The 25,517-nt window shown below is 32.2% G+C and overlaps 1 protein-coding gene across 2 annotated transcripts in view; it reads right to left on the bottom strand.

Moving 5' to 3' along the window:
- The window catches only part of LOC118185901 (caveolin-1-like), an 87,218-nt gene extending 62,408 nt beyond the window's left edge, over nucleotides 1-24,810 (bottom strand). For both annotated transcript variants that reach the window (XM_035355848.2, XM_035355847.2), the window contains exons 1-3: nucleotides 24,697-24,810; nucleotides 7,246-7,553; nucleotides 3,739-3,981 (exon numbers count right to left, since the gene is read on the bottom strand). In XM_035355848.2, coding sequence (XP_035211739.2) covers nucleotides 3,739-3,981; nucleotides 7,246-7,539 — 537 coding nt within the window. In that variant the 5' untranslated portion in view covers nucleotides 7,540-7,553; nucleotides 24,697-24,810. The remainder of the gene's footprint in view (nucleotides 1-3,738; nucleotides 3,982-7,245; nucleotides 7,554-24,696) is intronic.
- Between the last annotated feature and the right edge of the window lie 707 nt (nucleotides 24,811-25,517).

Genomic DNA, 25,517 nt, shown 5'->3' with positions numbered 1-25,517 from the left:
CTTCCCTTTGGCAAATAGCCCTCGAGTGCTTTCCCGCATTTAAATAAAAAAAAAAAAAAAAAAAAAAAAAAAAAACAACCAGCGCAGACTCATATAAACCGTATATGAAAGATGGAGAGATTGCTGTACTGAAAAACATGAATTGTTCCGTCGGGAGAATTTTTGTGTGTATAGTTCAGTATGCCTCGTAGAAAAACAGGAGCATCATAGGTCTTCGTAACACACATAGCCAGAGTCATGCGATTATGAAATTGGTGGATGCAGAAGGGAGCGATTGATGGACGGGAGCAGTTGCAACCGCCTCGTCGCACCACTCCATGGAAAGACAGGCATAATGCGGGCATGGCACTGATGGAGCGCACTGTCACATTCGCAACCATATCACAACGAAAATAGTCTATAACACAACAATCGGTGTCTGCACGAACAATTTGACGTCGTTTACTGCACAATGGACTGTTCGCTGGGCGTCGAATGCTTCGCTTACCTTTAACTTTAAAAGACAGGCGTTTGCGTTTGCAGTGGTGCAATGAACGCGGGATGGGCATCGGAATGGCATGGCATTGGCATGGCATGTATCGGAATGGCATGGCATTCGGAAGGAATCGCGCTTCTGCCTGCAGTACTACGATGGTCGAATTAGTTTGGAAACACCGTGGATAGAGGCTGCTTGACAGTTTTGTTATGCATCGTCATACTAGTCCTGCTCCCGGTGATACGGTGTGGAGTGCTATTGGATCCCACTCCCGCACCCCTCTAGTATTCATTACCAACCAACATCTCTGAGGTTTTGCAGCATGTCCTTACCTTCAGGGCATGACTTCGGCCACATTTCAACAGGACGATGCGCGACTACACGTTGCACGCAATGCTCTAGCTTTCTTCTTAGCCCACCATGTTGCTTTGGTTTCATTTACCTTTTTCAAGCTGTGTTATAGAACATAGAAAGATCTCGAATTTGGGTGAACAGTTAAATTTAGGGGTACAGCACCAAATATAGAACAGTTAATTTTGAAGTCCCCAATTATTTTTAAAGCAGCTATCGTATTTTGTTATATCTTACATATATATATATTTTTTAATAAAAGAAGAGAAAATAGTTGTAGCTTAAATGCAAGTTTACTATGCCTATCTCATGAAGGATTTTTTACCTCGAAGAAAGTCGTACCCATATATATATGTAGAAAGAGAGATATATACAGATATACGAATAATTGATTAACAATTATGAATTCATGAGAATTAAAAATAAATTTACACACGATACTTGAATCAGTTATGGCAAAGTACGCAAAGGTTGTCTACCTAAGGAAAGAAATGCGTTCGTAAGGAAGTTTTAAGGAAAACTTGCTCATATTCACACTGCACATGCAAAACCATAAAAGTTTTCGTATAGCCAATCCCTTCCCCGAGATTTCAAATTCACATGAACTGCAAGTGCATTTACACCACAAAAAAATTAGGTTACAGTGATTATTTCATTAAATATTGATTCTGGAAATTCATTTTTAGTTACAAAGTTTCTGAAAGTAAGAGATACAATTTCACGAAAAGCAATTTCAACATAGTAATTGAAATGGATTTGTTTAATATATATGATTTCTGTGGAGCAAATTTTTATTATTAGTCAAATATTCACTAATCTTTAATGGGTTAAGTACAAAATGTTTCATATTGTTACGTTTTTCTTTTCTGACACCAGTTGTTACGTTATTTTCTTCCTTCACATTCGTACGGGGTTCTTAGATTTGGAGTGAATAATGACGACACTTGATGAAGTATCGAAATACACTTTATTTAGGCAATATTAATCAGGACAGCTCCAAAACATTTTTACAGTCGTCGAAGAACTACTATAAACACGCTGACACAATCAACGACACAGCCTTCACACTATCAGGCTTTAACGGTCGAGACAGCTTCACTGCAAAGCACCAGAGTACAGCTCTCGACTCGGCTTGGTCGTTCTCGAAACTCCACGTACTCAAAAGACTCTCCACGCTACAACTCGCGATGCACTCGACGACACACAAAGCACAGCTCCCGACTCTTCGGTTCAGTCGTTTCCGGAGCTCAACACGCTCTCTCGACGATGCACTAACCGCGATACACTAACATACTCCTTCGGTGCACTCGACGACCCACTCAGCACTCGCTGCCCGGCTGTCAACTCGATCGACTCCGCACGGACTGACTATCAGCTCGCTAGCCGAAGCACACACACACTGACTTGCAGACCAGCAGGATTTATATAACTTTCGGCTTCTGTTCGAGAACATTCTGGGCTAAACCAGAAAGAATTCGTTCCAGAAAGTTCTCCATCCGTCCATGGCATATCGATAATTTTGTCGCCAAATGCCGCCAATGGGAGATTTCTCGCCAAATGTCGCAACCCTGCCTTCCCTTTCCATTTTATAGCAACCCTAAAACTGCTTTGCAGGGAAGCTATCTTACCGCTTCTGTACATTTCATAACAATATCTTTATATAAAAAATTCGCAGAGGTACCTGAAGATGAAGTTACTCAATCTGTTCCTTTTTCACAACCCGTTTTCGAACATAATTCTTTCTTTTTTTTTCCTACAAAATTTAGGGACCAAGCGAAAAATTGTGGGCTTAAGTATTAATGGTTCTGCACTGAATAAAAGAACACTCTCCTTTTTCAAATTTGTACCTACTGTTGTAAAAATATTAACGACTCAAATCTCTATGAATTTAACGAGCAAAGCCACGAATCCTTCTGCATTTAGATTTTTCAAGCATAACGTATTTCTTACTAACTAGAATTTTCACTCTACGAGAACCATGTGAAAAAATAGGTTTTAGCTTTACAGAATTTCACAGTTTTGGAAGTTATTAAATGCAATCCTTCACCTTATTTTCATAAACTTAGAATTAAAAATACATGTTTGGGATCAATAGTTAAGGATGAAAAGCTTAAATCTGTATTTTTCGAGCACCCTGTACAATTATGTAACAAAGGAAAAAAAATTTGCGACTCACTAAACATTACGCTTTGACGGTAGAGACTATGTGCTTTTCGCAACAAAAATAATGCTAGAGCTGACATAATATTAGTAATTCGTTTAAACACATGCATTCTTCCTTAAAGATGTATAGAGTGAGTCAAAAATATATTTACACGCTTGATCATATTGTGTAATATATATAATGGTTATAAGAAATGAGACAATGCCATTAGAAAGTTGACTGAAAACTGCATTATAATAATACCAACCAGATCTATCTATTTTTGCTGCATTACCACAATACCAAACAGATCCTTCTTTTGTCACAAACCGCAAGCCATTTTTGCTGCATTAATGATACTGCGAGTCCTTCTAGAAGATTTACTTTTCTGAATGTTTACGATTGTAATAAATCAGATTTCCATACTTTTCCTCAAATTTACGGGAATAATATTGTATTAAGATTATATCTGCCCAGGACCTCTTTGATCATTCTGGTATGCAACAGCCCGGCTTCAACTGTAACCTGCTCTGCATATTCAGAGCCATTCTGCTTAATGACATAAGTTCGAGAATGTATCCGTTATTTCAAATGAAAACAAAATATAAAAATTAAAGTTTGACATGATATTAATCATTTTCCTCTGCAATATATACATTACATTTATTTCAAGCATGTTACAATATTTTTGAATCATCTGTATGTATGTATCTTATTTCACAGATATTTTAAACAGGAAGATTTCATTTTTATTTTTTGGATTCCTCACCCGTCTGATGATGTGCAGAAGAACATCCACAAGTTTCATGGTGGGTGTGATGAACCACACACTTGCAATGCTCAGCAGTGAAAAAATCAGGCCCCACAGAAGACCGCACGGCAGAGCAAACACAGCAGCAAGTACTCTATAAACCCAGAACTTCGTCCCAGCAAAAAGCAAATAGGCGAACCTCCATGTTTGGTCAAAACTTTGATTGGAGCGAGGCTCTGCAAGGACTTCTTCAAAGATCACCTAATAAAAAATTTCATTTAAATTTATATAGTTAAAAATAATGTACACCATTCAAGAGATAATGCGATCTAAATACATAAATAACGTTTAAAATAGCACGTTCATACATACTGTTTCGAGATAATATCTAGAAATAGGCGTATTCTAAATACATAATATCACATCTCAAAATTTTATAAGGCATCTGGAATAATAAGAGATTATAACTTAACAGTGTTAATACAATATTACTAGACATAATAGGTGCTGTATAAAATTCTAAATACATCTAGTAAATACGTGGAAAACTCTGCAGATGATTTTTCGGTTGTACGTCTATGAAAGTTGCGTTTCGCTATAGAATTAGGATTATTTAGATTACAGCAAAGAACTCGAGAGTTATCTACTTGGGTTTCAAAATCTAAACGTATTATGTTCTTTTATATTTTGAAGAGGGCAATCATTCAAATCATCCAGTCTAAACCTCACTAACATTTTCCAATCTAAATCAAATCAAGTGTGGCTCTATACTGAAAGCTATCTAAAACCTGTTTATGGCTTCTGCAGCTCACGAAAAGGAGCCTGACAGCCTGAAAAAGAGATCCTAGATAAAAACTCAAGCCAAAACTGTAGATCACTTACAGCAGTGCACAAAAATAAAAAATAAAAAGTAAATAAATAAACTATAGAAGCTTATGGTGTCGTTTTTCACCTTCACTGAGCTACACTGCATCTTCACTGCCCACGTCCCACCCTAGAAAGAAGGAGAGTAGAGAAGAAGCCTCCAGCCACATCACACAGCTGAATATTCCTCTCATTTATAACCAGTACGATTATATCGTTACGTTATATGAAGTTGGTTGCTGACTTCAGTTTTAGCTCAGTAGACTCTAGCTTTCCCGCAAGGAATAGGCAAGTTATGAGTTTAAATCCCTGCCAGAGCCCAGATCTTTACAATAACTGCCTTATAAATGCATATATATATATATATATATATAATGTTGTATGATCTTAAATTCACTTAGTTCGAAAACAAATTTTTCTAATACTTGCTCAATAGCTGCAAAGTAAGATAATTATAATTTATATAAGCTTACAGTCAAATATTGATAATCAACCTTATCTTTAAACACATTTGTATGTTGTGAGTGACAAAACATTCAGAGATGGATGAAAATGTATTAAAACATTAAGAAATAAATGCAAGAACCTTTCTTTATACATAGCACTAATCGTTAGTGTTGCAGAAGCAGCTATAAAAGGGAGGTAGTAACTGAACAATATTACTTTGTCTTATGGTTCGAAAATAACGTATATGTAGTAATTATAATAGATCAGACGTAGTAATTTATTTATCAGCAAACTTACTTTGTTATTATCAATATTTATTAAATTCTCAATTTATAAAAAAAACTACTTAAAGAGTGGAAATTATTGTTCAGACAAAATTTTATTTAAAGAAAGAAATGATTACTTAATTAAGAGGAGTTAATAAGCTTTTCGAAGTTGCTATCTCAGGAATGACTGACATGACGAAGACTCATGATATACCTCAACCAACCTCCAAAAGATACCATTCTGGGCTATCTTATGTGGGCCTGTGGCTCTCAGCTCATTTTTTATTGAAGAAACTGTGACTAAGCTCGATATGAAGTTCTTCGGAAAAGTAATATTTTCCGAAAATTCGAGAAATATCTAGATATGGTTGGAGATTATTGGTTCCAACAAGAAGCAGCATGAAGGCTGTAATTACTTCTGATGTGATACATTCGACATTCAGAGCTAAAATTATAATCTTAGGCTATCCAAATACCTATGCTGACATCTTGCATTGGCCTCCATACTCTTCGAACTTGATTCCTCTTGAATGTGTTTTCTTTTGGGCTTGCTTTAAAGATAATGCTGTCATGAGGCCCTAATCAGTTTAAGATCTCAAAATAACCATTGTTAATACTTTTGATGACCTTCGCAGCAATATTTTCCAAGGGTCATCGATAATTATTTTACTGTTTAAAACCTTCTGAAGGCAAAGAGTTGCCACAAAATTAAATCTCACTCAAAAATATTTATGCAATTTCCCTGCTGATTCCTGGTACTGTTCCTGTGCATAGGTTAAGGTATTCTGAAAACTCAGAAATTCCAAGCAGAAACATGATGGTAAGAATCAAAAGATATCTACCAGTACTTCTATTTTAATTACTAATGTGAAGTTTTTCTTAATGAACCAAAATTCAAAAAAATTAACTGCATGTTGTACATGAAAACGCTGATGGCACTTTAAAATGACTAATAAACTGAAACAAAACAATATTTATTTTTTTACTAAAAGAGCATCAGATTAACAAAGGGCAAAAAAAAATAATTTTACAACTTGATAATGAATATCACAATTTTAATATGGTAACGTCAAGCAGTTACTCATCATCAGTTTTTTAATCGTTTTAGACTATATTTTTCATGAAAAACTGCCAATGCAGTTTCATAAAAGGAATTATTAAATAATAACCTTTAATAGTTCAGGATATAAATTGTAAATTCTGTTATCTTCTATATGTAGCATAAGTTTTAACAACTCATTTTCAGTTTTTGAATGCTTAAGTTTTCTTTTTGCTTTTTTGGCCAAAAATTATTAATTAATTCAAAACTATGAACTATGTAGATGAAATTATTCCTTATTCTTTCTTGTACTCATAAATTATTACCCGAATGTACAACTTTAAAAGTCTGAAAAACACACGTCTGTAATGTTACCGTCATGCGACGATTTGTAGGTGCTTTATTTTTTACTAGGAAATTTTCTACTACCGTGTTTTAAAATTGTGACGTCTCCCGAACAGCTTTATTTCCGACGACGATGTTTAAGAACTGCGATGTTTCTTCATTGATTCCTTTCTCCCACGATGTTTTGCACTACGACTTTTTCGCCTTTCGTTGTTTTTTTCATAACGTTTTCGTCCGCGATGTTTTTGCCGCCATATTTTCGGCAGATACCTATGAAACGAGTAGCAGTGAAAGCCAGCATTGCAAGTAAATACTCTTTACTAACCGTAAATGCACACATAAAACCAGTGCAAATATTTATAAGTAATACACAAGTAATCTATGAATGATATTTGGAGCTTCACATAAAAACTGGAGTAATATACAATTTAGAAATTAGCTGTATACAATATTTGAACTCTGTTATCATATACGAATTTAAAATATGTCCTCAAAAAGCATAGCAAAATGACAGGTAACGTCAAGTTTATGGTAAATATTGCAACTTAAGCGTCATATACTTACATTAATGTGGTCATTGATGTGAACAGAATCTCGGTCTAGCAAATTCATGTTGATTGTAAAGCTGTCAATGCAAGACAATGAACGCAGTCTGCGTCGCTCTCCATTTAATGTTTCCTGTTCGGTAACATCCTTGACGCTTGATCCTTTCTGAATCGACGATTCGATTTCAATCTTTTCGCGTTCTGCTCCTTTCGTTCCATCCCCTGAGCCCATTGTTTCAAGAAGAGGTTGGGTGGATTCCCCAATATTTGTCTGGGAACCTTTTACTGAAGTCTTATCTCTGCCAGTATCCATTATTCAATCAATATCTAAACCAGCAAAAATATGAAAACACATCATACAAGGGTTGTAGTGCAATATTATCACAGCATAAAATGTAAAAAATAATATCATGCTTTAACAAAAAAATTTATAGGAAAACATTTTTCGACATCACTATTTGCTTTGTTATAACAACTATTATAAAAAGAAAATTTTAACATTCTTTGCTAACAGGTTGAGAACCATACGCTCATAGAATAAAACTGCTAAACGCATTTCATGTAATATTAATCGTAATTACTACAGAATTTATATAAGCGCTGAAAAATTATTTTGTTCACTGTCTGAGCACACGGAATTGTAAACACAAAGTCTTCTTATCATACGATTTGAGTTTTTCCATTGCAGGCCCAGCTAATACCTTAAAACATGAAAAATGGAAAGATTCTAACCTAAGAACTAAAGTAAGATAAGGAAAGATAATGTAAATAAAAGGAAGATTCTAAATTATGATGAAAGCAGAAAAGATTCTAAACTAAGAAATTTTTAGCTATGCGTGACGTAATCTGCGCTTTACGCGGAACTTACTTTCAGCGGAACCTTGCCGATTAGGCCTTGCTGTCGTATCAGGAATTTTAATGATTAGAAGGGAACTAAACTATATTACAATTTCATGCGTATAAGAAAAGTGAAGCTTCTTAATTTAGAATTTGGATTTCAAATGAACTGTTCAGGTATATGGTATCTTCTGTATGTATACGACTATGCAAATATATATTATACAAATTTAATAAAAAATTACGAAATTTTCAAACAATCTGCAGCTACCCTTTCTGAAAATGTGGAAGAATAGAGTGCTAACAAAAAATTCTGGTTTTCGTTTTTATTTACTGCATATACTCTAAAAAGGACAGCTTTGCATGTTTTGAGTATGCAGTTTGCAGACGTGAATATGAAAATGACAGTGAATTATTTTTTTTTCAAAGAAGTTGTGGAGTCATTACGTTATTTCGAAGCAGGAGACATGAAAAATGAGCAATGCCCTCGTTGGGACTCGAACCTCGGACCTCTCGATTACGCGTCGAGCGTGCTGACCATTATACCACGAAGGCATGCTAAGAAAGCAGGATAAATAACTTATATACTCCCCCTTTAAAGGGTGACTGGGGATTAGGGGAATCGCCAAATCCTGGTGATGTAGAACCATCACTTGATTACGCGCCGACGTGCGGACCATTACACCACCAAGGCAAGGTGGGAGAAATACCTTATAAAATAACATCCAGCACTCAAGGGAAATGGTAAGAAGTAATAAAGCTACAATAAAGTAGCTGAAGAAAGGAAAGAAAATTTTCACTTTCTACAAAGATAATAACTTGATTGTTTTATTAGCCAGCTGAGCTAAGGTGCTCATGCATCTTGACATTTGCTTTAATTAAAATTTAAAATTTTGCTCTCCGAACTCAGTTCTCCTTCTAAAATCTCTGAACTTTTGATTAAGTTTATAGAAGACTAAGCAATGTCAATAACAATAAAAAACAGAGAATTAAAATGTTGAAACTTATTGTTTACGTTCAAATAAAAAAACAGTTAAGGGAATCATGTCTAAATTTTTGTCCCTTGAAAATTTGCCGGATTTTATGTGCAGCATGAAGCTTGTCGGATTTTTATGTACAGCATTTCATAAAAGAATAAATAACGCATAAATATATTTAAAAGAAACGTAAAAAAAAAAAGTGTTCTAGCGCACGTTTCGTTGTTATTTCGCGGTCACGCTAGTAAGCTTCTTGGCTATTCTGTTCAGTATCACGCCGGTTAGATTTCTGTGAGTTCATCTCTTAGGAGTAATTTTGATGTGCGTTCTTGCACTCGTTTATTTTTTAGATTTTGATTTGTATTCTAGTCTACGTTTAGTTATCGCCGCAAGTGACCGGTGTTTTGTAACGCCCAAAGTCGGTGTTACTGTTAATTTAGTTTGAGTTAATAAAGGGTTATTTTGCACCCTTCTTCTGTGCTGGTATTTAATTCACGCCTGTGCGAAAATTCGCCAGGTTTATTGTAGGATCTAAGTTAGTGTATGTGAACAAGTAGAGATAGATCTTACAAATTGAATTTAAAGGTTATTTATCTGTTCTTCCAACAGGACTAAGAGCGAGGTTGTTAGTGTTTGAAACATTTACTTTAATGTTTCGTTTTACTGTTTTTTAAATTAACGAACTTTGTTTTCATGCTCAAGATGAGCAGCTTTACTTTAAGCTAAACAAAAGTAAATTTTGTAATTTGTGATAGTCTTCATCTGCGCACAACATCTTAATAACAAGTTTAAGTGCACACATATCATAGAACACGAAAACATTTCCTTTTTGAATCGTTTTAATGTCATTTGTGACACGTGACGTCATGTCAATGCGACATACGAGTACAAGTAAAATATCTGAAAATTTTAAAATGCTTTTATAGTTCTGGCTTATTTAATTTATGAAGAAACTACGGAGGAAACTTAAAAGAGATCTGCAAAACAGGTGCAAATAATTGATTATGAGCTATGAACTAGTAGAAAATTTTCAAAATTTTAAAAAAGAGATTAAAAACAAATGCATTGCTCCCTGATATGCGTATATGTATATCAGGCTGTCAGAGAAATTTCATCAACTTTTCTAAAAATATAAATCATTTAATATACGGTTTTAATTATTTCTACTTTCAGCACATCAGAAAAAGACTGTCTTAAAAAGCAAAATCTATTTAGAAACCAACGAGACTTGAGAAATGTGATAAATTTAAGGTAGTATTTCGCTTCAAATAAAAGTACTAAATTCTATGTTATTCATACATAATTTTTTTGTTATAGTGAAGACCTAGTTCTCTCTGCAGTATATAAATATATAAAACCATTTTAAAGTGTACATGTAATTTCACTACCTAAAATTCACAGCTGTTTCAGTAAACCTCGGCACTGAAAAAGAAACTACAACACTTCAACATTTTACACTTACCGAAGGAAAGAGGAAGATATTAATATAACTAGGCAGTGATTACTAATTCTTCATATATTGAGATTTTGATGGCTCAAAATAGTTTTTAATTACCGTAGATGTTAATACTATTATTCCTATAATAGCAGAAAATCTTTCAAAATTCATACATTACAAATAATTTAACCGAAATTTAATATAAGAATAGATTTCATGTTTCGAAATGGACAAAACGGAGTTTCAGATATAAAAAAATGCCCTGTTTACGTGAACGTCCATTTGAAGTTCTAAAAAAATCAACGAAAAGAAGGTACTGTGATTGATGAAAGGCTAAATCTTATTAAATTAACAATAAGAGCTGGGACTCAATACATCTATTCCACTCCTATTTACAAAGAAACCATAAGAAATCACTGCACTGCTTGTGCTGCGCTATGCACGCTTGAAAAAAAAAAGACCTGTTAACAGAATCATAACAAGTGTTGAAAAGTAGATTTCATGTGATAAAGCAAAAAGAAAAATATCGTAGCGTAGAAGCTCCTTATAACTTCGAAGTAAATATAATTTCAGGAAGAATATGCCAGACTTAAAGAGGCACTTGATAACTTTCTGAAATGTTATCAAATTCTTAATTACAAGTATCATAACTAAAGGAAAAAATTTCTATAAAAAACCCTTGAGAGTTCGATGTTCAGAAAATATCAGACGTCATTTTTTAATCGGTACTTTACGTAATGCTTAATAAGCCAAGTCAAAAGAAATAAATGCTAATTTATGTTAAAATAACATGCCGAATAGTGATTATTGAAAAAGTCAAAAACGAGAATCAGCTTTAGATTTGTAAATTTTGAAGGACTAGCTTTGGATGGTTTATTTAGAGAAAATTATTATTTAATTCTTCAGCTGGCAATGTACAAATGAAACAAACGACCCTAATTCCAATCCATCTATACCTTCAGCTTTTCAGGAAATTATGTTTTAGTTTTCAAGTTTCATCAATAGATGGCGCCAGTAGCTTAATTCCTGTCCAACATGGAGGTAGGAAGTTAGATGGAGTGGCTCTAAACCGGTTTCCTAACCCTGCTTTGAAGCACTTTCGATCCCTTCATTGGTGACAAAAACATTAGGTAATTTACCATTAAGTTCAATGGGTTTTGACACGATCGGATGTAAATATTTTGTAATTACGGCGTAAATATGCATATAAATGTATATATTTTCTTTTTCTACAATACTTCAGAGTCCTAAGTATATGAAAAGAATGCATTTTTAAACAACATTTCATTCTGAACGGAATTAAAGACTATACTTTTTACAGAACAGTTGGCTCAGAATGATTTAATTTGAATGAAATATTTTCACAAGTTTTCGTTAATTACATTAGAAAGAAATTTTAAGGTAATTCGATTTTATTCTGTTAAGGATTACAAAATTAAGATCAAAGTTTATTATATTATTAATATTAAAATTATGCATTATTTCTTTTCTATTTGTAGAGTTTCTTCCTGAAATACTTTCTCAAATATGACATGAATTTTTAGCTTGCGAGGCATCTTTTAAATAAAAAAATATAAATCAATTTATAATTAATGCTCTATTCGGTCCATTTTAAATTAGAGCACCTTTTATTTTAATAGCGAAATACTTTAAATAGTACTTAACTTTCTCTGAATATTTCTGAAAGAGAATAAAATAAGGCTTATTTTTTAAATATTAATTTAAACTTGTCACTGAGTTATTATAAAATGTAAGGGGAATAATTCTTTTAATTATACTTATCAGATTTTTTTACCCTTAATTTCAACAATACATATAATTATTATAAAATGTAAGGGGAATAATTCTTTTAATTATACTTATCAGATTTTTTTACCCTTAATTTCAACAATACATATTCCAAAACTCTTCTTTATTACTTTCTTAAGTACGCATATCATAGAAATTGCTTTACAATACCTTTTAACAGTTTGCTTTCCAGTACGAACAATTCTTGCTTAACTAGTTTTATAACGTATTTGTCAACAGGATGTCAATTTATGTTTACAATTCAATGTTAAGGTTATTATATATTTAGATAATATTTATAATCATTATAAATTTAGATACGCTTAATAATTAGATTTTTTCACAGTAATTTTCACAATTGTTTATGAATGAATAAATCCTTCATTTCAAATACAATTATAAATAATTTAATAAATATTTACGAATTTTGTTAAATGCAGATACATGCCTTTTGCAAGCACATGCATAAATTTTCGATTTGTATTAATTGATTTCGTTTTTCGATTTATATGGAACTGTCGTGTGTCGAAATACTACTAGAGCGCTGTCAAGCGAGCTTCTGAATGTAAACAAAAAACACCCCATCTGGTGACCGAAGCTTTGGAGCGATGCTTCACTTCTAATGCCGGTTTTCCTTCCTTTCTTACCTCCATGCTGTCCAACCATTCGTGTCTTATCTTATCTTATCACCTTAGCTTATCTGGTTCAATTGCACTTTGGCAGCTGAGGAAGGTGGTTCTGAAATTAAACCATCAAAACAAGTCCTACAAAATTTACAAATATAACGCTGATTATTTTTGTTTGACTTCTCCAATAAATAAATGCTAAATTAGCAAACAACAATTCGCAAATATACATTGTTAAATTTAGCTTCTCTTATTTACAATTTCTATAGATTCCCTTATTTGAAGCTTCCTCAAAATACCTTTCTCAAACAAAAAATATAGGTTGATCTTTACATTATGGTAACTTGGCGTTTTTTGGCGAAAATTTGGCGACCAACTCTCCTACAGCAACCCTCTATTTTTTTTTCCCGCCGCCATTTTGTCTTCACGAAGTAAAGACATGTTTCTTTTCTTTTTATCTACTGAGCACTTCTTCCAACAATCTACTAGCCGAATTACACTTATGCTAGAAATTTTATCTAACAGAACTGCTTAATCATGACAAATATTCACTGCAAAATTGGGAAAAAGTGCACAATACCATACTCCTTACGCGTTTTTCAAAATAACATACACATAAACCATGTACACGCCGACTTATTTTTACTTAAAAAAACATCCCAGAATTGCACAAAAATGGCATTGCGCACACTCTTCACTATATCCATGTACACTGCTTTTTTCTCATAAATTAGAAAAATTTCACGAAAATACATGACAATTTTCTCAATCTTTAAACCCGGTAAAAAGAACATATATGAAATTACCTGATCGCGAAAAAGTATTTACCCTTTCCAAATATGAACATTTCCACATATAAAATAAATAAACTATCCAAAAACGTTTACCTCTAAATCATCTATTACATTACACACGTCACCAACGAATTCATACCGCAAGCATTACAAATACTTAGTATCAAATATTTAAATTATTTCCATGCACGTTTACTTCAACTTAAACGTATACCAAATTCCTACAAACATAAAATTCACAAAATAACTATCATTTAATTAAAATATCACTAAACCATGTACACGCCGACTTATTTTTACTTAAAAAAACATCCCAGAATTGCACAAAAATGGCATTGCGCACACTCTTTACTATATCCATGTACACTGCTCTTTTGTCATAAATTAGAAAAATTTCACGAAAATACATGACAATTTTCTCAATCTTTAAACCCGGTAAAAAGAACATATATGAAATTACCTGATCGGGAAAAAGTATTTACCCTTTCCAAATATGAACATTTTCACATATAAAATAAATAAAATATCCAAAAACTTTTACCTCTAAATCATCTATTACATTATACACGTCACCAACGAATTCATACCGCAACCATTACAAATACTTAGTGTCAGATATTTAAATTATTTCCATGCACGTTTACTTCAACTAAAACGTATACCAAATTCCTACAAACATAAAATTCACAAAATAACTATCATTTAATTAAAATATAATTAAATTCAAAAACACTACTTAAAATATAAATGAGCACATACATTAAATTAATACATACATAAATACCCATTTCGAATTCACTTTAGTTACGGCCATGGGATCCAAAAATTCACGAACACTGTTTCACACAACACAGAATAAAGCCAAATAGAAAATTTCCAGATTTTTTCCCGATTTCCCCCCTTTTCCGATTAAAGAACCGTAATTGGTCCATTAATATCACATGACATATCCCATGATCTCTCATTTCCCTCACACAAAATAATGCGTAATCGGAACTGAGTACTGCTCACATTATTACCAAAGTCCCAGGTAGTAACCTTTATCGCCTCCAAAATGTCGCCAAACTACCAGTTACCATATTGTAAAGATCAACCAAAATATATTTTGTAAAACTCGAAAAAAATGATTAAGTAACTGTTATATTTGGTTCTAAACAAAACCGTCCCAGAAAGATGTTGCGTATGGTTTCTTGGTGGATTAAATGCCCACAGAGCCGATGATAGCTTGATAAAATTTATTTTCCCAAAATAAACCCTTTACAGTTCTAGAACTTTCCACAAAAGTAATCGTACAGCTCTTCTCAGTATAGCAGAACACAATCATCACTTCAAACTACTAATAACGTTAAACACAACACAGCTCATCCAAACAACGAAGCTTGCACGATATTTCAATACTCCGAAATCATCTTTGAACTAAAAACTGAAAACTCCCCGGTCTATTATAGTTTTCTCCCGGACTCCGGAAAATCTGTAGTAATATATAAACAGGTTGGCAACTTTATTGCAACGTAAATTTCACCCATTGTTTTAACATAATTATGAGATTTTCTAAGATTCCTTAAATGTCAAATAAATCTGCAAATTTCAGATTTTTTCTTAATATTTTTTAATTTCTATTAAGCTATTTTTAAATTTAAATAATATTATGCGGCTTAGAATTTCCTTCGAAAATACACTACAAAATAATCTATTCGAAAGTCTAATATAAGTTTGGTGCTCTAGATTAGGCTCTTCCGGGTCATTCTGTCATGCTTAGCTTGCCTCGTAACCATAGTAACGGCAGCTGCTGCAGATGGTGGAGTTCCTTAATTGTTTTCTTCCCTATTCATCGCGTTTTTCACTTGTGGAAAGCTCACGAATGAAAGCTGTCTCAAATGAGGGGGAGAAACCAAGTGCTGATGACGACATGCGTTACTATCGAAAATTAGCCAGGCTGAAAAGACCTTGAATACCTTTTGTAAAGTAACAGACTGTAAAAGACTGAAGTACTCTAAGTTTTATTGGAATTCCGGAGAAAGAGAAAAAATTTGTTTCCAGAAGTTACGTAAAGTCTCAATGCGTTGTCAACGTCGCCAAACAGTTTCGACGCTGAAAGACCCTTTTTTTAACAACTCCTTCATTATTAGAAAAAATATGCATATCTACAGTATAATGTATAAAAACTTCACCCAATTAAATTGTAATCTTAATTCTAAAATATCTGTGTTTCGAATACATATTCAGAATTTCGCTGGTTCATAAGCAAAAATTTCTATTTAAAAATGAATTTAGATTTAGTGTTAGCACATACCAGTCAATTCTAGTAGGTAAGCTGAAAGATTGCTTTAATTCTGACACCCCTTCCGGTCATGTTAATGTAAATTCTCAACCATAAAACTATTAGTGTAAAACCCAGTCCACAAAAGTTTCGCGAATTTGTGAATTTTCACTATCTAGCCCGCGACCACACCGCGAATTTCCCTTTGTTCCCGAGATAAAATTAATGTACACTCTATTAGTGTCCCACACAAGGATGTTATTTAAGGAGGGGCCGATGGATTAATGAACTTTCTCGAAAAGTGGAGAAGGTAACAAATTTCAGACCAAACGAAAATGTTAAAAGAAGTGACATCACTCTAAATCAATGGTCGAGGAAAATATTTTGAAAGCAACTAAATGGACTTAATTTACTATTATGGGTTCATCAGGATATCCATGAGAATGATGTGGAAGTTGACTGAGCTTTGCAGAAAGATGAAGTTGCTAAAATCAGTGGTGTTTAACTCAAACTTCATGAGGGCCAAATGCACGATGTGAAAACTCCTGACGGCCGGAGTTTATTATTATTATTATTTATTTTTTAGGGAAAAGAAAAATTTTACTAACAAAATAAAAAAAAAATATTTAATACATATTTTAAATTTTACTTATCAAATATTTATCAAAACACGCATAAACATTAAAATAATGTCACGAAGGAAAAATTCAAATTTATATTTATTTTCTATCTGAAATCTAAAGTTGGTACCTGTAAGGCATTTGTTCGTTACACTTTGTAATTCAAATATATTGATAGATAAATATTAAATTCTTAGACTGACATTTCTTTCAAATAATTCTAACATGTTTAATTAATCATTAACTAACTTATAATGCAATGCATGACGCTTGACGCTTGTACTTCCTAACTCTTGAAGGTCTTTGGATTCTGATAAAGTTTGCAGTTTTGTAAACGAAATTACTAGAAATTATCTTCATCACAGATTGTAGATGCTCATCGATTAATCGGATACTTTTGTTGTTAACTTTCAACAGTGAAAGAAAGCTGTTCACTTATAAATATATTCTCAAACAAAGCATTTAAACTCAGTACAAAAACTCGTAACTGAGCCTATTTGTTTTTTTGACAAGTGTGGATAAAAAAAGTTAATAAAATCTGTATCTTGGATAAGATTTATATGTCACTGCAAATTAATTAGCTGAAAATAATATAGGACTTCAAATAGCTGAAATCCTGAAATATTTCCGATACCATATTGGCAGCAAATGCATAAAGAGGGCCGCATAATATTATTTTGGGGGCTGCTAGCTTGAGACCACTGACTTTGATAATCGGTCGGTATCAAAATAAATAAAGCATTTGAAAACAGTAAAAATTGCATTTAGGCAGCATAGTCTTAGAGTCCAATAAACTACTGTTCTATAATTTTTAAGCTTTTTTACATATTTCAATGAATTTACCAAAGTTATCTTTGAAGAAGTTCGAGGCACTATAATCTGCACAGCAAATCGGTATATAAATTTTTACTCTCCGAAATTTTGACGGTTAATAGCTTGCAGCTGATTAGAAGCCTCATAGATAAAATAAATAGTAGATTAGTATATATTTTATGTGGTAAACTATTTTACACTGTTTTCTGGCTACAAAATAGATTACAGAAAAGAAAATTTTTAAGAATCAAAATCATGAAAAGATAATGTAGGTATTTTATTTACCAATACCATTTAGTTTACGTTGTTTGCCTAAAGGAGAAATCCAGGGGTGTCATATCAGCGCATATGCGATCACAAATTTAAAATTAAAAAAAAAAATCTGGCACATTTATGTAGTATAATCCTTATTAAGAGAGTTTAATCTGTAGTTCTGCACTGAAGCATCGATTTTAGTATCAGAAATTCAAAACGAAATGAACTGCCCGATACCGCGTCATCTTTCTCTCTGTCAGTGCCACATTAACGAATTTAATCGACAGTTACACGGGCAAAGAAGACAGCTCTTTCCCTATTCTTCCCTTCCACAAAGCGATATATTGGATAAACTGTATGTCGTCGAGTTACAGATACAAAGGAAGCATATTCGTTATTTACCAATAAGTTTAGTGCAATTTATTTTAATTTCTTAGTACGCTAGAGGAGAATTTTCTCCTCTAAGGTTTACATTGTCTATACACCATGTAAATAAAAGTTCTTATCTTACTTCCTCAACCGTTCGTCGTATACATATATTTCTAATTACAAAAACGTTTTAAATGAGACAAATATTCAAGTTTCGGCATTTTTAAATTAAAAAAATCAATTTTCTAAAGATTACGAAATTTAAATTTTTATACGGTTTTTCGGTCCTATACTTATATATTAAGGAAACTTACAATATAAAATGTAAAACGTATGCAGTCGCACTATAAAAATTGATCAAGATATTTTATTTTTAATCTGGACATCATATCTAGGGTACGTACACAAACTCAAGAGCGAATGTTTCCATTTGTATATAAAAAATAAAATGTATTTTTAGTGCTTAAAAGAAGGTTTCTGATGTTAATAGATTAAGTGACGAGCATTTCTATGCGGATTGTTACGAAAAGCCTTCATCAGTTTAAATTTTATCAAAAAAGATATTTTATTCATAGAATTTTATAGTGAAATACTATAATATGTTCTCTATAAAACTCTATGAAATACTATAATATGTTCTAGGATTATAACACATAATATGTTCTAGGATTATAATATATAATATGTTCTAGGAAATACTGGTAAACTTTAGTATTGGCCTAAAGCCAACTTGTAATATTATTTATATAAATTAAAAATTTGTATAATTTCTAGGTTAATAAATTTTTATATGATTATTAGATTTTTGATTCCAAAGTAATAAAATTCTATGGAAATACTGATGACGTAGTTATAGAGTTTGAAAACTGATAAGTTACTTGTGTGAAAATTCTTTCGGCATAGCAACTGTAATAAAATTTTAAAATAAAGATTGTTATACACTTGTAAATCGTAAAAGAATATCACTGAATGGCATTTCAGTGAAAAATCAACTGGAATTCTTCTAATTTATTAACCGATCTCTCAAGGCATGTTGAAAATTACGTCAAATATCCCAAGTTTAGAAATTAAATATCTCGGTCGAGTTTTGTCGCACTGGAAACAAACGTTTCGAGTTTAGTCTTTCATAATAAATACAAAGTTTTCCTAAACATAAGTATAAGGACCGGGAGAAAGTATAAAAACTTAGACTTCGTAATTTTTATATAATTATCTTTTAAAAAATTAAAAAATACCCAAACATGAATATTTGCTTCATTTAAAACATTTTTATATTTGGAAGTATATGTCTGAGACCAATGATTGCCAAAATAAAGGCCGATTGAACTTTTGTGTTTACTGTGCAGATTTAGTTTAAGACTTGCTAATCCTTATTTCTGAACTTTTTCAAAGTTCCATTTGAAACATTAGACTAAAGTGACAAACCTTTTTTTTTTTTTTTTTCTTTAACAGGCATTTTCGTTAAATATAAAAATAGGACCAGAAGGTACTTTCAAACTACATAATGCAAAAAACTAGCCGAAAGGTTATTTTACTTTGTTATTTTCAGTTCCTTGACAGTAATATATTAAGTGCTTAGACTAAAGGGGAAATTTAGTAACTTCGTTTGCTACTAGTATCCACTTTAAAAGACTAAAAGTCTAGTGTATATCAGAAGAAGTTTAGAGCTTTCAACACATGGAAGAATTTAGAATAAATCTTCATTTAAATCAACTAATGAACGTACCGGCAAAGCTATGTAAAGATGCAATAATAAAAATAAGAAAATTTTTAATACACTGATAAACTGAAAAAATTCCTTCGAAAACAATACTCACCAGCGGCCGAGCAGTAAAGTAACTGAACACTGATAGTTAGGGTCCGAGGTTGAAATCCTGTGAATGGGCTGGCTGCATAGGAGTTTTAGTGGTTTTCCCCATGTATAACGTGTACACGAGCCAGTTTCCCTTAGAAAGTTCTCCACAAAGTCATCCCGCCTTTTAGACAGATAGCCCTCGAGGCTTTGCCTTAATCACATAAACCAAACCAAACCTTCGAAAACAAAAGCTGCCTACTTGCAGATTTTTATCAGTCTGTTGATACCACGAACAGAACAAATTACATAAAAATTGCTGAATCTAAATGAAAGAAGCAAAGGTAAACAGAGTTGTCTGTGGATATTTCTTATTGTTCAAGATGATGTTAATTGCAGTTTAAGAGCTTATTTGAATACCACAGCCACGAAATAGCGATTTTTCAGTTTCAGTTTGTTTCAATTAAAAAAACACAGTCAGCTAATACAAAATAGTACAAAGGCCTTTTTTCTCGAAAAAACCTAAACAGAATGTGTACTGACAAATGTGAAATCAAGTAAATATATTGTTAAATTAAAATACTTCCGAGCAGAAAAGCGAGAGGTCTGGTTCTTGTAAGTTCCATTTTCTGAGATTTTTAAATAAACAGAAATTTTCTTGTTCAAGGTCTAGTTTTTTTCAAAATTTTATTTGATTAAACTTCGAGAAAGATGACTCGAAATTTGTATCTGATAAAAGTTTAAAGAAAATTGGACGTTTAATTCAAACTATCTTAACTTATAAGGTATTTTCTCCCTCCTCTTCCCATGCCTTTCTGGTGTAATTGGAAGCATATTCAACGAGTCTTGGCGAGGGCATTGCGTATTTTTCATGTCTCCGGCTTCAAAGTAATCTAATAGCTCTACAAACTAATTTTAAAATTTTAGGAAGATTTCCATGCCAATCTTCAAAACAATCTAATTAATCTTAAAAGTAATCTAATAGCTCTACAGACTAATTTTAAAATTTTAGGAAGATTTCCATGCCAATCTTCAAAACTGGTGAATTTTAAACCTTTATTTTTTCATGTGCATTTGATTATACTCGTATTATATGCTACCCAATATTCAACAAAGTTAATACACAAGTAATGCAAACAACTTTAAAATATATAATGCTTACTGTCATTTTTTTTAATTTGCTGTTAAAGGCAGCATTTTCTTTGTGGAAATTCAAAATAGACTCCTGATCTTTTTGTCTACATCAATGATAGAAAAATTAAGTACAATGTATTACAATTTAGTCTAAAATTTTATGCTTACTAAGGCCCCAGTCCAGTGATATAAAATTTATTAGTTTATTTCAAAGTAAGCTTTACGTTCTAGTGGCTACTTTTATACTAGTTCACTTAAAGAAAACAAATTTTGCAAACTCGATTCCTTATTTCCCTTTGTACGCATTTCCGTGCAATACATTGTTAAATTTCGGCCAAAAGAAAACGAACAATAGGTTTTTCACTACGTATGAGAATTAAGCATAGCACTTTGGATCAATAATCCAGTAAGTCGCACCCGCATAAAGAAACATAGAATTAGGTAATCAGCGATGCCGTCGTGCTTTGCTAGGTGGAGTTGCCCATAGCAACGCATCGTAGTGACCGAATCCCGCCATCGGCGATTACGTAATTCCTATATGTCTTGCCGTCTTGTCATTATTTCATTTTTTCACAAACCATACAGCATGGGGGAAAAAGGTAAAGGTTCGTTTTTAAGGGGGTGGGATTTTTTTTTTTTTTTTTACAAATACTTAAAAATACCATTTATTTTTTATTTATTTTTCTTAAAGGTGAACAAAATCAGCTAAGTTCGACAAGACATAAATGCGCTTAGAATTCAAAAATCTAGACTGAATAACGTTTTGTTTTTTTATATCGCATTATAATACAGTTCTCTGTGAAAATTTGTTTTAATCAAATCGTTCCTTCATGGTTTAAAACAAAAGACATTTTTTAGTTTCGCTATAAATTCAAGATAGGAAAAAATAATGATTTGATATTATAACACTCATTTTTATAAGACTTGAATTCATTTCAGGCTCATGTATTGAATAAAACTCATGGATAGGAGAAGTGAAAGTAAATTTAATAAAAACTGATTCTAAGAATAACTAAAATTAATTAAAATATCTTTCTAGCGTAATGTTTATTTCTTCAGTATAAAAGTATTGCAAAGAATGAAATTAAGATTTCTCCCAAATCGAATAGTTGTTCGTTAAAATTTCAAGAAGTGCATAAAATGAAAATAAAAAAGATGCCTTTAAAAAGTCATTTAAAAAATATCAACATGAAACTGGAAAGAGCGAAATGCTCTGCGAATTTCATAAACATCAAATTTAGTTAGAAACATCAATTTCCTTATAAAATTAACTAAAAACGCTATTTGCTAGAATAGTAATTTCCTTAACTTCTCAGGTCAAAAACTTCCAGAAGGTAGGGGAAAAAAATTAACATATGAAAATACAAATCTAACTAAATTAACGTAGTTTTCCTAACTTCTAGGTAGACCATGCTAAGTTGAATTATTTGCTTCCAGTATTAAAAATCTATGATTAGTTTTTCAAGAAGACTTCAAAATACTAGGATTCTCACTCTTGTGAGCTCCAAAGCATAAGATGTTAATGTTAATTGATAATCGAGAGCCTAAACATTAACTTATAAATTGCTTGTAAAATATTTTAATCAGCACATGAGAAGCAGCATTCTTGTTTTAGGTCCTAAGCACTTAACATGCGTAAGTGCATGTTGTTATATACATATTGTTTATTCAGTGGAAGAAAACGGGCACTGTCAGGATCATGTGAAATCATGCGCAACCGAGGATCTTTCAGTCGTCGAAAAGCATCGAGTTTTAAAAACCATGACCACGACATTTTATTACAAATATGAACTCGCATAAAATTCTTCGAGTATAATATCAAGATGAGAACGCGTGTAACGTCTTTAAGCCAAAACAGATCATTTTCAGCCTTTTTGATTCTCAGTTACTTTCTTCGAAAGCTGTTTTTTTTTTTTTTTTTTTTTTTTTTTTTTATTATATCCTTTGTAACTACATTGTGTCGTAGTTAAGTTATGCTTAATATCAGAGAAGGAAATACACACTAGAATTGACAACCGCGCTCTGATTTTGACGCTAAGTAACATATTCAGAATTTTAACTTTTAAGTTTGTATTCCTCGTGTGGATGGATTCAGACGAAAATAAACGAGTAATTTAATCTTAAACAGGAACGCGGAATAAAACTCAGGCTTGCCCTTCTTGACTTCTCTCCTTATCCATTTAATGGGCTCCCGAGTAACGATCAGATTTCACATGGGATGAAAATAAAAAAATGAAACTCCATCGCGCATATGACGCACATAGGCGAAGGGGGAGAAATACTCTTGATGAGTCACAGGAGCAATTAGTATTCGTACACACCCTTGAACTCATATGCCTGCCTTTTAGCCAAATAGTGTTAAAATAATAGAAGATATTGAATATGAACAGCTGGAAGTTTCCAAACATAAATGCCTTTTTTAATTGTTCTTTTCAATACGAAATGCTGAAATTACGACAACATACATATTCTTTTCTCCGTTTCTCAGTTTCATCCACTTTTAGAAACTTATCCATGACAAACCCAAAGAATTATCCAGGAAATAACTATATAGCGAAATAAAAACAAAATATAATTGCTAAAACGCAGCAGCGAAAGGTTTAACACCATTTTCTGAAACGATATCATATGTTTTGATTCGTTTTGTACTTGTCATTTTATTTGATTATTTTCTGTGTTTTTCGTCGTAAGGATTTTAAATGTATACTACTATGACGAGGTTTTAAAAGAATATTGCTCTCAGATTGCGTAACAAAATTATAAATTTCAGCTTGTATTTTACTTTAGAAATGTTGAATAATTTTAAAATATTTAATAATAGTGTTTGTTTCGAAAATATTTGGCATTTCATGAACATTGTATTTTTATTCCTTTTCGGAGATGATAAAAACAGTTACTAATATGAAGATTTTTTAAAAAATGTATTCATCAAGTTTTGTTACTTAACTGAAGTCTCATAACTACCAGCCATAATACTGAAAGCGAATCTATCTTTTTTTATGAAAAGTATGCATATCAGTAATGCAAATTTCTATACGTAATATGTATAGAAATGTAACTATGTCAAGAAAAATTAAAATAAGCTTCAGCTCGCATCTCTAAATTCAATAATTAAAACTAACTTAACAAGAAAATTATTCTACCACTTAACAAGAATTGCAGAAGTGATCGAGTAGACAAGGAAAGAATATTTAAAGTTTCTCATTAATAAATGGATTCCTCTAACCAGTCTTTTGTAGGATTTTCCCATAAAAATCACGAATAAAGTAATTCGTATGCATTTTATTTCAATTAATATACACGAAAAAGACTTCGGGCTCATGGAAAGCCAGCTAGTTTTAATCACATAATGTCTTAACTCGAAACACAAAACTGATCCAACAAACAGAATATACCTAAATCATCATCGCTTATTTAATTTAAATCTGTTTTCTTTTTTAATGAATTCCGAAAAATTATGTTATCAGGAATGATTAATGTGTCCTAAATCAGAATAGTTTATTTTATATCTCTTTTAAAAATTAAATTCAAGATTTCATCAAGAGAATTGAGATGCTATTTATTGTCCGTGAGCTTTTATCTGTCAATATCCCTACATAACGCTAGAATGAGATGTCCTAGACGCGACTCAGAATTAACAGAACATGCAAGTATTTCAAAGTAATAAGATACCAATATACCAAATAGCACTTATTTTTCGCTTACATGCATTGTTATGCAAAAGTAAAATATTATTTGGATAGCATTATTTGTATAAATGCATTTACCTCTCTTCGGAAGATCGAAAGAGTAGCTTGGAGTCCAGTCTTCTCTCAAGCGAGGTTACCAGTACGAAACAAGCGCGTTCCCTCGGATCCATTAGATCGAAATCATGATCGCCAGAAATGGCGCCAGTTTATCGTCGCGCTCATTCTTTCGTTGGGGAAGAACTAAAATTTCAGCTATTGAGCATTTAATTCCGCATCTTCTATGCAGTTAATTATTTTTTTTGCGTATAAATATTTTTTATGTAAATAGACAACTCCTAAGTAATTCTGTATTCATTCTCTTAAAAACTAAGATAAAAAATGCCCTGGTGTAAAAACGAAAGTAAATCTATAAGCGACGGAGAAAGGGTCAGGACAAGCAGTTTGGTACCTTAGTATTTCATTGAGTTTCTCACGGATATTGTATGCATTTATTGGTCAAAGTTTATCTCTCACATAGTTTATGATTTACAAAGTTAAAAAGCTTTTTTTTAATTTTTTAATCTACTAATTTTAATGTTTCTCTTCAACAATCAAAATAAATTCACCACTTTTTAACTTTTTCTCAACACTTTATTTTTTCTAGTTCTTGTACATCTAACTGCCACTTATTTAAACAAAGCTCTTTCAAATGATAATATTTAAATTGATATGAAGGTAACTAGCAATTCACATAAATGTTTTAATACTAATTTATTATATTGCCGGGGATCAACATTCACCTTATAAGGCATGTCTCCCACTTTCCTAGCGTGCATTCGTAGTGTAGTGGTTCTGCATACTGGGCTGATGTTCCAGAGGTCCATGGTTCGATTCCCGGCGAAAGCGGGTGCTAATTTTTC

The sequence above is a fragment of the Stegodyphus dumicola genome, chromosome X1, assembly GCF_044657685.1.
Source record: "Stegodyphus dumicola isolate Sdum_Otavi_A_Nest chromosome X1, ASM4465768v1".
Taxonomy (NCBI): Eukaryota; Metazoa; Arthropoda; class Arachnida; order Araneae; family Eresidae; genus Stegodyphus; species Stegodyphus dumicola.
Note: the sequence above shows the minus strand (reverse complement) of the source record. Positions and strands in the feature narration are given on the sequence as shown.